The following is a 14,510-nucleotide window of genomic DNA, read 5'->3' on the forward strand; positions in this document are numbered from 1 at the left end:
ACGTTCAAAATGATTAGAATAAAAGTTAGATAGTAAAACTTAAAAGATTTTCCATCCATTTTATTTAATATTTTTACTATATATATTGTAACAGTAGGGTAATTATTTTTATTTGAGAGAATTATATTCACTCTTTCTTGTCGAAGCTTATCCCTTGAGTTATCATTAGCCATGGCGTCGTCACTACTCTTAGCATCACCTTCTCCACTTTCCACTCAATTGCACACTTCCACCTCTCACCTTTCCTTCTCTCACTCCCAAACTCTCTTCTCACCACTCTCCACTCCCTTCCTTTCCCTCTCAGCCTCTCCAACCCCTTCTGGTACTTTCTGCAACACTAAATCCATTTTTTAACTACTTTTCTTTATTCTAGACGAATTCTAACTCCCCATTTCCCAATTTTACGTCTTTTGTTATCTCCCAGTGTACTGTGGCAGAGGGGACAGGAAAACCGCAAAGGGGAAACGCTTCGCCCATTCGTTTGGGAATGTAGACTTTTGCTTCCATTTTCTCTTTTCGTCAATTTCTTTTTTAGTTTACTGTTAAGCTTTTCCTGGTTCTAATATTGTGAATGGGATTGGGGGTTTATTATTAGGCGAGGCCAAAGGACAAGAAGAAGGGTAGAGGGCCGCCGAGGATTTATGCTCCACCGACACCTTCCAAGAAGGACAGGTTCGAAGATAATGAGGTTGTGAAGATTGAAATTGACGAGTCCCTCTTTTCTGGCTGATTTTACTTGGTCTTTCATGGTTTAGTTGTTGATATATGATTCCGTTGTGACATACACAATTCGGATTTGGATAATGTTACATCAGATTTTGTATTCATATCCTTGACTGAAGGCAACTCTTTTGTTTCTCTCGTTTTTCTGCTCTAGACTTTTGGACATGGGGATTCGAAAGAATCGTAATTTGTAATTTTAAAAACTAAAATAAAGGGTGCTTTTTTTGTTACGGTCTGTGCTTCATTGGACTGTTAAGAAAAGTATCAGATGTTAGCTTAATGCACATTGGTCTTATCAACCCAGGGCATATGATTGATAGTGTTTCTGTATGTTAGCTCCAAAAGAAAGGCACATTCATCTTCATTTGTGCTAGATATTCATAAAAATAAAAGGTTTAGGGAAACTTTAAAATAGTCTTTCTGTTTATTGTGTATCATCGTTATTTTAGTGAAACTTTAAAATTATGATTGAAAAAGAGTTCTTTTTTTTTCTTCTGAATATGATTTTTTTAAAGATATTTTCTATTAAGATTTAAAATAAATATTTTTAAAAGATTAATTAATTGAAACATACAATAATAAATGAATAAGAATTAAATTGCTTCAGGCAAAGAGAGAAAAAAAATCATTGAATTGAAAGTGATACTGTTTATTGGTGAGGGCCATCAAATTGAGGAAGGACAGTGTAGAGGGCGAGGATAATTATGACTGAGAGTAAAGCAACACATGCAATAGAACTGTTGTGGCAAACCGCAATCAATGAATGAATAAAGGACCACAAAGAAAATAGTTTTTTTCCTATTGTAGAAAATTCTATCCATTTGCCAGCTTCATGGAATTAAAAGGCGTGTTTTTTTGAAATTGAGGGAAGGTGATAATAGGTATGTCTTTGTCAGTTAACAGATGAATATTTTCACGTCTGAAATTCTCTTATGTCCACACAGGTGGAGAATCATATCCAACTAATGACCAATATAGCAGAAATTCTGCTAATGTGACTTAATCTTATATACCGATTATAATAATATATAATATATATAGACAGATACGTTGGGCTTCCTATCTGATGATGAAAAAATTTTCGTTGAAATAATCGCCAACTTTTCTATTTTCTATGCTGCTTTCTACACATATAAATGAGACTATTGTATTAATGAAGATGTATATGTCCTTCTCCAATAGGGGATTCAAGAGATTATGGTGTATTCTATAGTTGTTCATAAAGAGCACAGGTGATAATGTATTTACACTATTCAAACTGAAATAAATATGATCATGATACACTTTTATTTAAGTATAAATACACTCAAAAGTTATGCTCTTACATCTAAAACAAATTTTCATGGCAATGAATGAGTTATGAGTTGGTCATTCCTCAGGCAGAAATCCATAAATGGGTTGAGTTGATCATTTCTCAAGCAGGAACCCAACAGGAAAGAGCAAAAAGAATACGCCCTTTCCATCCTTGCAAAACCCACTTGCCATCCTCATCTACTGTAAAATCTTTATGATATTCCTTTTTCACCATTTCCTTTACTTTGTTCACGAGGTCTCTGCTTAATGGAAGTTGCTTGAACCTTGCTCTCTGATTCCTAACCTGCCATTGCTTGTAGGTCTCTGGCCTTTCAACCCTCTCTGCCCCCTCACATGCTATGACATTGATTGCGTCCCTTCCAAACAACCCTTTCTCAAACATAAGTCTAGATGGATCTTCCCGAGGCACATTAGCTTCAAACATATCAAACAATGCTGAGAAGTGGAAGAGTGCTTCCCTGAACCTTGTCAAGAAGAATGGAGCATTGTAGGTGCCATTGCCAACCCCATGCATGAAGATGGTCGGATTGATCCTCCTGATCAACCTCAGCACAGCATCTCTAGGACAGTCTACAGTCACAGTTTCATCCGACAGGTTCTTCAATCTGTACATACAGTTAACCACAGTTACTTCACTCCTATCAAGTTTGAGGTCCTCAAGTCTTATGGTTTCCCATTTCTGAGCAAGGCAATTGTACTCAAAAGGGACTCCAAATCTCTTGCAGTACTTCTCTAAGCGTCGCCCCGTCTCCTCTACCCTTTCAGCTGGCCTAAACCCTGACTGAGGAAAATCAATTCCTGTTATACGAATCTTTGGAGGACCGCCTGGTCTTTGTGAAAGCCGTTGGATGAGGCAAGGCCACTGGAAACCATAGCTAATCCCAAAGTCAATAATGTGAATACTGCTTTCACTTTGTGTAAACTTCAGAATAGTACGGTTAGCCATGAAAAACGACATCCAGTGAAATGGTGATGATGTGACATACACTCTGTAAGCTTTTAACATATCTGCAGCAGATGCTGACTGAAACAGCATGAACTTTGGTGTCCCAGCAGCTAACCTTGTCTCAAGGCCATCGGCAAAGTAGTGAGCCAAGCGCTGAAGTCCATCGCCTAAAGGTGAAGAGTGCTGCCTAATCTGCTTGAGGATTTCATTTGCAGTCCTTGGGTCAAAGCTAGCCACAGCTTGTGCGCATTGAGTTAGCAAAGTCCATAAATCCACCGTTGTTCTTGCATTTTTTCCCTTGTTGGAACCTTTCTTCGAACGTGTTTTCTTCCCATTAGATCCTCCTGAATCAGCAAGCTGTAATGATGAAGTTTCACGGTCAGATTTACAAAAGGCTGGACTCTTGCCATCATTGCAAAGCAGCACTTCATCGAACATGCTACATGACTCCGAATCATCAGAGTAGACAGCTGAAAGCTTATTGCTTCTCTCCTCTTCTACATGTGAGACATCATCTTTCATGAGATGGCTCCTCTTCTCCCTTGATCCTTTATCCGTCCTCGTCACACTCTCTTCAATTAGGCCCGGCTTGCTCTGCGACTGAATCAAATTCCAAGCTCCATTTGAAAAATGAAACCCAGCTTGTGCCTCTCTAATCAGATCAGGAGTAACATAAGCGTGTTCCGGAGAATTATGCAGCGATCCTTGTAGCAAATAAGATTCAAAATCACCAGCACCGTTAAACTTATCAGACTCGCATGAATGGTCAGTGGTATAACTGCCGTAACTCTCAGAACTAGTGGTTCCACCAAAATTATCATCTGGGTCAGGGTTATCGTTAAATTGACGAGGTGACGATGGGTAACTATGAACCAAAGCATCATAGAATGATTTTTCAGCAGCCTGGAGTCTCAAACAATCCTGCAACATGCAGGGTTTGCGCTCCAAATCATCCTCTTCATCCATGAGGATATCACTTATAAACCTGAGCATGGGATTGCTGAGTTTAGTACTCTCTGTGTGTTCTCCGTCAGAGCTTGTCCCAGAAGAGGGAGCATCATCAGAGACAGACTCCGACGGGGAACGCGAATCATCCAACTTGAATTCACTTCCCCCGTTCTGATTCGTAAACACCGAGACAGATGAATCATCCAACTTGAACTCGCTTACCCTGTTCTGATTCGTAAACAACGAGACAGAACCGTTTTCAGATATGAACCCATTTACCGAACCAGGAAAATTGTCCAAAAGGGAATCCATGGAGAGCATGGTGTTAGCCAGAATAGAATTGGAACAAAAAAAAACTGTACTTTACACAGAGATCTAGTTCCTGAGGTGCTTTGCTATAGCAGACAAGAATCTTTGACTCAGCAGAATCTTCTACCACTCCAAAGACAGAACAATAACAGATCAAGCAAACAACAATATTGAAGAAATATTCAGAGATCTAACGAAAACAACAGTGACTCTAGTCCTATATTTTTGGAAATATAGATTAAAACGCAGAAGAATGAACGAATGAATGAATAAGAGAGAGAGAGAGGAGTTACCGAACCAAGACAATGGAAGGGTCCTGAATGTGAACATCTCTCTCTATTAATACATATATAATACTAATTTACAAGATTAAGGTTCTGAAGTTTCTAGGAAGCTGTACGTGTTTTTAAGGTGTGGGTCAGACACTATTTTTCACCACTACTTTCTTGTAATTATCGTGGAATAAATTATCAATTTTAAATTATAAATAACTAATAATTATCAGAATAAAAATAAAGTAGAAAACCTTGGCAACTAGGACTAAAATATCTTATTATTTCAACTTTTAATGATTATACTTTACTTTTTATCAATATTTATTTATCATTTTATAAAATCCGTTTCTATTTCTTACACTATACAACACCATATCATTTTAAGATGAAATTTTTTTCATTAAAATTGTAATAAATATCCATGACGATTAAAAACGAATATCCTTTATTTAATAAAAGCGGATAATGTGAACAAATAAAAGTACATTGTCGGATTTTATAGAAAGAAAGAAACATAAAATCACGTGTCGATTTTCCTTTAAGTTTACATAGAAAGAAAGAAACATAAATTTCGAAGAAATATGATCACCATTCAAATAGTTTTGTTCTAGAAAGAAAAAAATTATAATTAATCAATTAAATTATTTTACCTTTTTAATCGTGTTATTAATATGATTTATTTATTATCATATATAATTATTAATATTGGTGAAATTTTTAAATATACATAACTTTTAATTTTTTTAATGTAACTATTTCATATTTGAAGTGACAAATTTAACCTAAACGATTATGTTAAACATCATTATGTTAAATAACTATCTAGTTTGATTTTTAGATATATTTATTCGTTAAAAATTACAAAGGTGTTATATTTATTTGTTCTCGTTTAATTAGTCTTTCTTTTACTATAAATTTTATTGTTATATATATATATATATATATATATATATATATATATATATATTATGGTATGATGTAAGATTTGATTTTGGATAGATGACCTTAATTGGATGGTTGCATAGTCTTGATGGGTGATGTATAGGAATATGTCCTGAAGTGAAAATGGTAAACAAAAACTTTAATAAAATTCTACTAAAATTTGATAAGAATTTTATATTTTATATTAAATCTGATTTTGACTTTAATTTATTAATATATTTTATTTATGGTTTTTTTTAATTTATCAAACCAATTATATTATATACAAACTTTTACAATTTCTCTTCTTCTTTTTCTTTTCATTTTTTATTATCTTTCTCTTAATTCAAATAATTTCACTTTCATTACATTTTTTTTCATATATTCACTCATTTATACTTTTAAATTCGTCTTATTTACAAATTAATCCTACTTTCAAATTTTATTTATGAAATATTTTTCTTTTTAATTTATCAAACCAATCATATTATTTACAAATGTTTACAATTCTTTGCTTCTTTTCTTTTTTCATTTTTGACTATTTTTCTCTTAATCCAAACAATTTTACCTTCCCTTATATTTTTCTTTCAAGAGCACTTATTTCTACTTCCAAATTCATCCTACTTCCAAATTTTATTTATGAAATGTTTATTTTTAATTTATCAAATCAATGAGATTATTTACAAACTTTTACCTTTATTATTTTTTCCTTAATCTAAACAATTTCTTTTTCAACTTTTTTTCTCCTCAAATTCACTCATTTCACTTTTTAAATTCATTTTTCAATTTTAAAAAATATATATATTGACTTTATTATTATCTAGTTAGGTAGACAAAACTTAAAGTAAAAAAAAACCAAGATATGCATACATTTTAACAATAGGTATGCATTTAACTTAATAACAAATATTTGATTTCATGGTAGTAATATAAATATAAAACAACCAAAATTGAATAGATTTATGATAAGTTATAAGTGTTAGTTTTTAGTGAGAGTTATTGATAATTAACCTAAATTGAATTATTATCTGAAAAGAGAAGGAAGCAGTGAAAGAAGGTTCGTCATGTTGAAAGGTATCCTTGACCAACAAGTTATTGACTGAAGCGTGTATTAGATAATTAAATACAAACATGGATATGATGTGTGTCCAGACACATTTGACTTAGCGTCAACATCATAAATCTCAACTACTGCCAGAGATATTATTGCATCTCTTTTCTACCTTTCAAATATTTTTTTCCTTTCGACAACATTCTTTTAAGTTTTAAACTGAGTTTCATATTATTAGATTTACCCAGATACATCCCCCTTCAACCCTAATTCATCTTTATATCTATATATAAATATGTACTGTCCTCACTTTTTCTTTTCTTTTGTTTCTTCTCCAAGTTCACGTATCTACAATTTCTCATTTTTTTTTCACAGAATCTGCTCAGTGAATCTGTCTTGTGTTGTGTTTCACAATGAATCTCAATCTCTATAAAAACGAAAAAATGTTGTTGGAATTATTATTAAAAAGATATATTTGTTTATATATTATGGGAAAATGTATTTTTTAAAATTTTTATAGTTTTTAACAATTGTTTAAATAAGACTTAATATCTCCTTTGATCCTCCTATTTGTGTGTAAATCTCAGTTTGATCCTCAAATTTTGAACTGTCTCAATTGGGTCATAATTTTTATAAAAATGCATATATTTTACTGTAACCGTTAATTGATCTCAAACGGTGTTAAGTTTAGCTGACGTGGTATGCTGACGTATTGGCTTAATCCTTTCTTGGTCTCGTATTTGTGCGAAAATCTCAGTTTGGTTCTCAATTTTTGAACTGTCTCGCTAAACTTAACGCTGTTTGAGATCTTGAGACAGTTCAAAACTTAAGGACCGAACTGAGATCTTCACACAAATCATAGAACCAAGAGAGATATTAAACTTTAAATAACAGTCTATGATTGGTCTGTTTTAAATATATGAATAATTTATTGTCAAAAAATTGATAATTTTGAATTGTAAAAAAAACGTTCATTTTGCTGTGGTGTTAGCCGTCAGCACAGGAGAAAGGGGAGACAATGGTGGGGAAAAAAGTGGAGACAATGGCGAGTGCTGCTGTAGTCACCTTGGACTTCAAACGATTCCATCTTTGATTTTTAAGTGAAGTCATTAAAGTGTTCACATCACTCACTCTTAAATAAAGTTCTAGATGATTAGAGTACTGTTTCCAATTTAAAAGTTTAATTCAATTCAAGATTATCAATAATCTTGTATAAAATAAATTATTTAATTTAATTTAATATTTTAATATTATTAAAATATAATTAAAAATATATTATAGTTATTAAAAATTGATAAATATAATTTGGTTTATACTATTATATAAAGTTTATAAAGATAAATATTAATAAATCATGACTGACTATAACTTTGGTAAATCGATTATAATTGTAAATATTTTATTAATATTTAGATTTATAATTTATTATGTTAAATTTTTTATAGATTACTCGTTAGCTTTTTCTATTTTTTGCAAATCCACTCTATATATATTATAGAAATTTTTTAATACCAAACACCAACACTGACAATTCTAGTAGCTGAAGCAATCCAAGCACCCAAATCTCATTTCTAATTCAACACAATAAGACTCAATAGAAGACATAAACTTTATACAAGATTGGCAAATGTTAATAACTCAAAATTTTCAATAACTCTTTAATTCACTTCTTAAAATTTTAAATAAAGAATAATTTCAATCTCTTATCTTATTGAATTCGTATTTTATTTATGTTATATATCTTAAATGAACATTCTCAATAGACTCTATGGATTGTACAACTTAATCTTCTCATAAATCTTATAATATTGAACATCTAATCTAAATATCATAACTTTTTACAAATAAGAAAAATGATATTTTGACACTAATTTTTGACACTGCACACGTGTCAAAACGTGGTTAGACGATTTCAGATTAAAAAAGCTGAAACAAGAACATATTTGGAAGAAAAAAAATCATTTTTTTTTAATGTGAAATCGTCCAACCACATTTTGACACGTGTACAATATCAAAATAGTGTAAAAAAATTGGTGTCAAAATATCATTTTCCTACAAATAATCATAGAATTTTCATCAACAAAAACAAGCTTTCCAAGTTACAAGTGTTCTGCTTCATCCAATCCCTTAGAACCACCACTGTAAAAGGAAAATCTCTAATTTGGCATCTCTCATGAATTACATGAAGAAGAATGACCCATAACATGTAGAAACATTACATAAAGGTGAAAAACAACCTTCAGGATTAGGAAAAATGATATTTTCTCTCCTGTATACAAATTATATATATTTTTTTGACTCTAATTACACTTCAAATTTAACGTTTCTATCACGTATCCGTCAAGGGGTCGGATCAGACACGGATAGTGCCTACCCGTAACCTGACCCGCTGGGTAAAATTGTACTCGTTACTCGCCCCGTTACTCGCTAGATACCCGCCTTAAAAAAACTCGCGGATTTTTTTAACCCGCGGGTACCCGTTGGATACCCGTTTTCAACCTGCCAATATTTAAAAAAAAAATATTTTATAAGTTTATAAATGTAAAAATTTAAATTAAATTGCAAAAAAAATGCAAATAATATTTAAAACATATATCCAAGAAAAGTCAATGAATAAGTAAATAAAAGTTAAAACTTAAATTCAAATTAACACAAATTAATAGTAAAAATAATTCAAATTAACACAAATTAATTCAAGTTAGTACAAATTAAAACTTAAATTCAAATAACTGTTCTAAAAATAATACTTCATGATTTATGTTTGTTCTCCCACATCTTCATTTTGACCACTTAATTCCTGAAACAAATAAATACAAATAAAGTCATCAATCAATGACAAAGTGACACTATTAATAAAATTAAATTACAATATTATAAACAAAACCACTAACATCATCATCAATTATCTCCTCTAGTATTGTATTAAGCTTCATGTTATCCACTTTCAATTTTGAAGAACTTGAAAAAGGAAAATAAATTCATTTGGCATAGCCAATCATTTGAATGAGTATAAATATGTAATTTGAATTGTTCATTTAATTACCTTGTATGTCACTCCATAGCCAATCTTGAACACACATCAATGCCTCTAAAGTGTCTGGGTGTAATCTACTCCGATGTGGAGTAAGAAATCGACCACCAGTACTGAAAGAAGACTCAGAAGCAACTGTTGAGATAGGAATGGCTAGAAAATCTCTTGCAATCATTTGTAAGATTGGATATTTTAATCCATTAGTCTTCCACCAATTTAAAATGTCAAATCCTTCATCTGAATCTGGTAGTGTCGGTTCCTCCAAGTAATAATCAAGTTCTAACTTATAATTTGTTGGTTCATTTTTCTTTGCAATCTGATGTTTTGCAAAATCTCTCCTCCAAGCATCTTTTCTTCCATCAACAATTTGGCCTACATTTATGTTTGGATTTTGACATGAAGAAACTGACTTCTTACCTTTCATGCACATCTCATACTCTCTTACCAAGTCCTTAAAAAGAATCTTCACCTTTTCAATTTCACAATCAGATTCATTGCCATATATTTGAGGGAAAAAATAATCCAACAAATCAATTTTGTACCTGGGATCTAAGACAATACCTATAGCCATCACTCCACTGATCATACTCCAATACTTGTTAAACTTTAAAACCATAGATGCAGCCATTTGGTAAATAATAGAATTGGGAGAGTTAAGCCATTCCATCAAAGCCAACTTAATTTCACATACCTTTGGAAAGAAAATGTTGGCAGTTGGATAAGAGGTACCAGAAAACAAGAGTGCAGTTTCCTCAAAAGATTAAACAAAGGAAATTTAAGTTAGTATTGGATGATTCAAGTTCAAAGGCTACTAACAGCAATTCCACGTTCTGCAAGGTTTGGTGAAAGAGAAGAAGAAAGCATATTAAGCATATTCCTACCGTGTATAAGAAAAAGCGTATAAGAAACCGTCGGATCTAGTTCCTCTCCGAGATAACCAACACACCGTCGTAGCTACTTCAGCTGGATGGATCTTGTTCCTCTTCGCACACAAGATAATCAGCAACAATAGTGTATAAGAAATGCAAAATCAGAGATGAGAAGAGAAAAGGGTTAACTTTGTTTTTTGATTTTAGCTTTTAGAGGAGAGGTTTTGGAGAACTTGACGGCAGAGGATTTGCAAATGACGACTTTCAAATGTTAGGGCTTGAAGACCTTTGACAACACAACAGAGAGTATACGATGAAAGTAAGAAAACTTATTAGGAGAAAATTGTAATTTCATATTTTAAACGGGTAGCGGGTACCTGCGGGTACGGATAGGGTGATACCCGCACCCGACCCGTTAACAAGCGGGTATTAAAAAACCCGTTACCCGCTACCCGCGGGTAAGAGGTACCCGCAGGTACCAAATACCCATAACGGATTTTATCCGCGGATACCCGCGGGTACGGATTTTTCTGTCATTCAACAATGACAAATCATTATTATTTAAACGAATCAAAATAAAAAATAAATAAATAACCAAATTGAACCAACTTAAAAAATTGGAAAACTAAATCAATAATTGCAAAAAAAAAAAAAAAACATATTTGTCTGGCCGGCCTTGTTTTAACTTTAGTCAAGATAGATTCCACTTACATTCTATTAGATTCCCATTCATATGTTACATTATATTTAATAAAAAGGTTCTACCAGTTACACCGAGTCTAATTTTTGTAAACGATGTTAAACACGGTTATTATTAGGAAAATGCTACCAAAAGTGTTTAATATTAATGAAAAGATTAAAATGAACTTTAATTAAAAATATAAAGCAAGATTAATTTTACCATAATTTTCATTAATTTTCATAGTTATCTTACTAATTTCTTTAACGCATTAGTGTGAAAAACTCATCACTATTTATTACCTGCATATGTATGCACACTTTTTTTTTTTACATGGGACTATCTACTGATATTAACTCACTATGTGGATGACTTAACAAGTTATACACAGTATTTTATATATAAATAATAGGATACGATGGCTTAAAAAGGAAAAAGAAGCTGATTTTGCATTACTATATATAGCAAAGTAAGTAGCAGCTATTTTGGATTATAAATACTGTTGTCCTATGCCAGCAATACAATTATTAAAAGTTCATTGGATGGTCAGAATTGTCTTGTGTGTAAACAAGAAAATTGGTTCAAAACTTACCCTAATTACAACTGTATATTTGGAAGAAAAAAATCAAAATTTGTTTTTTAATTTGAAATCATCTAACAACATTTTGACACGTGTGCAGTGTCAAAATGATGTAAAAAATGGTGTTAAAATTTTATTTTCCATATAAAATTGAGTTAAATTTAAAAGTTCATTGGAATTACCAGTAAATTGGTGCCATGAATTTACCAAGTAACTTGTGCAAAGCTTGGTGCAATCTTCATCACAGCAACTTTTTATGCAACGAGCAAAATAAGCTTCAACATTGAACCATTCCTGCTTAAATATCTCAAATAACTATGGTCTGTTAGCAGGATTATAAACCAAGTCCAGAAATTATGTGGGCACCCAACAAGTGGAAGCATTAAAAATGCGGCCCTTCCAACCTTGAATCATCCAATTGTTATCTTCAGCGAAGACAAAATCTCTGTGATATTCCTTTAACTTAGTCCTAAATTTGGCCATCAATTCCTTCTTCAATGGGAGCTGCTTGAAACCAGCCCTTGTATTCCTAACTTGCCATTGTTTGTATGTCTCAGGTCTCTGAACCCTGTCAGAACCTTCACATGCTATAACATTCATAGCCTCCCGACCCAAAAGCTCTCTCTCAATCGTCATTCTCCAATCATTTTCACGAGGTATGACAGTGTCAAACAGATCATAAACAGCAGAAAAATGGAACAGTGCCTCCTTAAACCGTGTGGTAAAGAAAGGGGAACTATATGATCCATTAACAATGATCTGAGTAAAGATATCCGGATTTATCTTCCTGATCAAATGCAGGACTCCATTTCTAGGACTGTTCACTTCAACAGTGCTCTCATCCAGTAAATGTTCAAACCTCATGTGACAGTTGACAGCAACTATCTCATTGCTCTCAATTTTAAGGGCTTCAACCTGAATAGTTTCCCAGTTCCTTGATGCTATGGCATGGTATTCAAAGGGAACATTGTAACGCTTACAATAGTTAGCAAGACGGTGACCCGTCTCCTCAATCCTTTCAGATGGACGAAAGCCTGGTTGGGGAAACTCTATCCCTGTGATCCTCAGCTTGGGAGGACCACCCTCTCTGTTTGATAAAAACTTTATAAGAATTGGCCACTGGAAACCATACAGGATGCCAAAATCAATGATATGGACGGTTTCTATTTTTGCAGCAGCTTCCATAATCATTGTGTTTGCAAAGAAATATGTAAACTTTTTGAAAGGGGTGGAAGATAGAAACACTTGATATGCCTTCAGGTACTCTGCAGCAGTAATCCTCTGAGAGTTCAGAAAAGAAAATTGTTCATGACCGCCAGAACCAGCCCCAACCAAGCGTGCATCAAGACCATTGGCGAAGTAGTGAGCTACCCTCTGCGATGCATCTCCAAAGGGAGAGGAGTGTTGCCGAATTTGCTTTAGTAATTCGGTGGCAGCTCTAATGTCATTGGCATACACAGATTGTGCACACATCAGTAGAAGATTCCTCAAATCCACAGTTTCCTTCTTCCTCCCTCTTTTCTTTGATCGGTCCTTCCCTCCATCTCGCTCCTCACCTTTCACTGCTCCACTCTGCAAGGAATTGTGTTCACTACCCACGTTTTCCACACTCAGAAACACCCGATCTATAGCATCTGAAATGTCAATCTCATCAACAAGGCTAAGTGCCGATTGCTTACTACTTCTCCCTTCTTCTTCTGGGGTATCTCTCTCTTGACTCTCGTGATTCTTTCTGCTCTGGGAATTAACTCCAAACTTATTGATCTGTTCTTCACCGTTTGAATGGAGACCAGTTACAAGCTCAGGGCCAAAAGGAAGAAACTTGGTAGCTTCCTCTAATCCTCTCCTGAACTGGGAAATAGAATCAGCATCATTGAACATATTCTGTGCCATGAGTTTGGCGATAGAAGAATCCAAATCTGAGAATCCATGACTAACAGTAAATGAAGGTGGCTGAGAAAGGGTGTGGGGGTTAAACTGAAGAGCAGAAGCACAAGCAGAAACAGAATCCGGGGAAGGGAAATGTTCATCTAAAAAGCTGCTGTTGTTGTTATTGTTGGTGGTTTCACCTTGGGGGCTGAGAACAAGGGCGTGTTGATTAGGGGAAAGGTTACCCACCAGAGTATCATAGAAGGACTTCTCGGTAACCTGCAAGGTGAGTGAATCATAGAATGGATTCTGTAGCTGAACGTTCTCTTCCATGAGGATCTGGCTTATGAACTTGACGGTTTCTGAGAAATCGTTGTCTTCCGGTGGAGGATCCATTCTAGCAAAACCAAGTGATTCTGAGAGGTATGATATGCTCTCCGATTCATCAAACAGGTCATCTCTGGGAAAGTTGGGCTCCATCGTTGAGGCCTTTTGCAGTGTTCAGAAAGAGAAAGAAGAAAGAAAAATGGGGAATTCATTCATAGAATTCCCAGAACATGATGAAACGATGAGGGTTTTATGGTTTAGAAAACGAAATAAGAAGAATTCGGTGTTAAGAGTCACAAAGCTCCAAAGAGCAGCAACATATGCAGCAGCCCTTTGAAGTTTGACTATCATGGTCATGAGCATGACTAGTCATAGCTAGATTTTTTGCTACTGTTGTCAAAATACTTTAACATGTTACAGTTATAGCTGCTAAAACTAGCTCATGAGCCTAATGCAGGTTTTACAATATCTTGGAATCAACATGTGCAAGACAAAGCAGAATCAAACAACAAAGATCAATGTGAAAGAAGAATCAGAATTTCATCAGAACAATATAACTTTAATCCCGTGATATTTCATATACAACTTTATAACATTGCAGGCAGGCAAACACACACACACACACACACACACACACACACACACACACACACACACACACACACACA

The 14,510-nt window shown here is 33.7% G+C and overlaps 3 protein-coding genes across 3 annotated transcripts; 1 reads left to right on the forward strand and 2 right to left on the reverse strand.

Annotated features, from left to right (window-relative positions):
• Positions 1-107: 107 nt before the first annotated feature.
• LOC106778636 (30S ribosomal protein S31, chloroplastic) lies at positions 108-967 on the forward strand. Its single transcript, XM_022787551.1, has 3 exons — positions 108-322; positions 425-489; positions 596-967. The coding sequence occupies exons 1-3, from the start codon at positions 172-174 to the stop codon at positions 728-730; spliced, it is 351 nt and encodes a 116-aa protein (XP_022643272.1). The 5' UTR covers positions 108-171; the 3' UTR covers positions 731-967.
• A 937-nt stretch (positions 968-1,904) lies between these two features.
• LOC106755949 (scarecrow-like protein 14) lies at positions 1,905-4,577 on the reverse strand. The gene has a single exon (XM_014638182.2). It carries the CDS (start codon positions 4,250-4,252, stop codon positions 2,138-2,140), a length of 2,115 nt encoding a protein of 704 aa, XP_014493668.1. The 5' UTR covers positions 4,253-4,577; the 3' UTR covers positions 1,905-2,137.
• Positions 4,578-9,188: 4,611 nt separating this feature from the next.
• On the reverse strand, positions 9,189-14,424 carry LOC106755951 (scarecrow-like protein 34). Its single transcript, XM_014638185.2, has 2 exons — positions 11,829-14,424; positions 9,189-9,284 (listed from the first exon to the last, which is right to left on the reverse strand). The coding sequence occupies exon 1, from the start codon at positions 13,993-13,995 to the stop codon at positions 12,001-12,003; it is 1,995 nt and encodes a 664-aa protein (XP_014493671.1). The 5' UTR covers positions 13,996-14,424; the 3' UTR covers positions 9,189-9,284; positions 11,829-12,000.
• Between the last annotated feature and the right edge of the window lie 86 nt (positions 14,425-14,510).

Source organism: Vigna radiata, chromosome 2 (genome assembly GCF_000741045.1).
Source record: "Vigna radiata var. radiata cultivar VC1973A chromosome 2, Vradiata_ver6, whole genome shotgun sequence".
NCBI lineage: Eukaryota > Viridiplantae > Streptophyta > Magnoliopsida > Fabales > Fabaceae > Vigna > Vigna radiata.

What these genes read in the sequence shown, in the direction of transcription:
- LOC106778636 (XM_022787551.1), top strand. Translation starts at nt 172, where the DNA reads ATGGCGTCGTCACTACTCTTAGCATCACCTTCTCCACTTTCCACTCAA. An exon ending in AGCCTCTCCAACCCCTTCTG is followed by an intron (nt 323 to 424) that starts GTACTTTCTGCA and finishes GTTATCTCCCAG; the next exon opens with TGTACTGTGGCAGAGGGGAC. An exon ending in TCGCCCATTCGTTTGGGAAT is followed by an intron (nt 490 to 595) that starts GTAGACTTTTGC and finishes GTTTATTATTAG; the next exon opens with GCGAGGCCAAAGGACAAGAA.
- LOC106755949 (XM_014638182.2), bottom strand. Translation starts at nt 4,252, where the DNA reads ATGCTCTCCATGGATTCCCTTTTGGACAATTTTCCTGGTTCGGTAAAT.
- LOC106755951 (XM_014638185.2), bottom strand. Translation starts at nt 13,995, where the DNA reads ATGGAGCCCAACTTTCCCAGAGATGACCTGTTTGATGAATCGGAGAGC.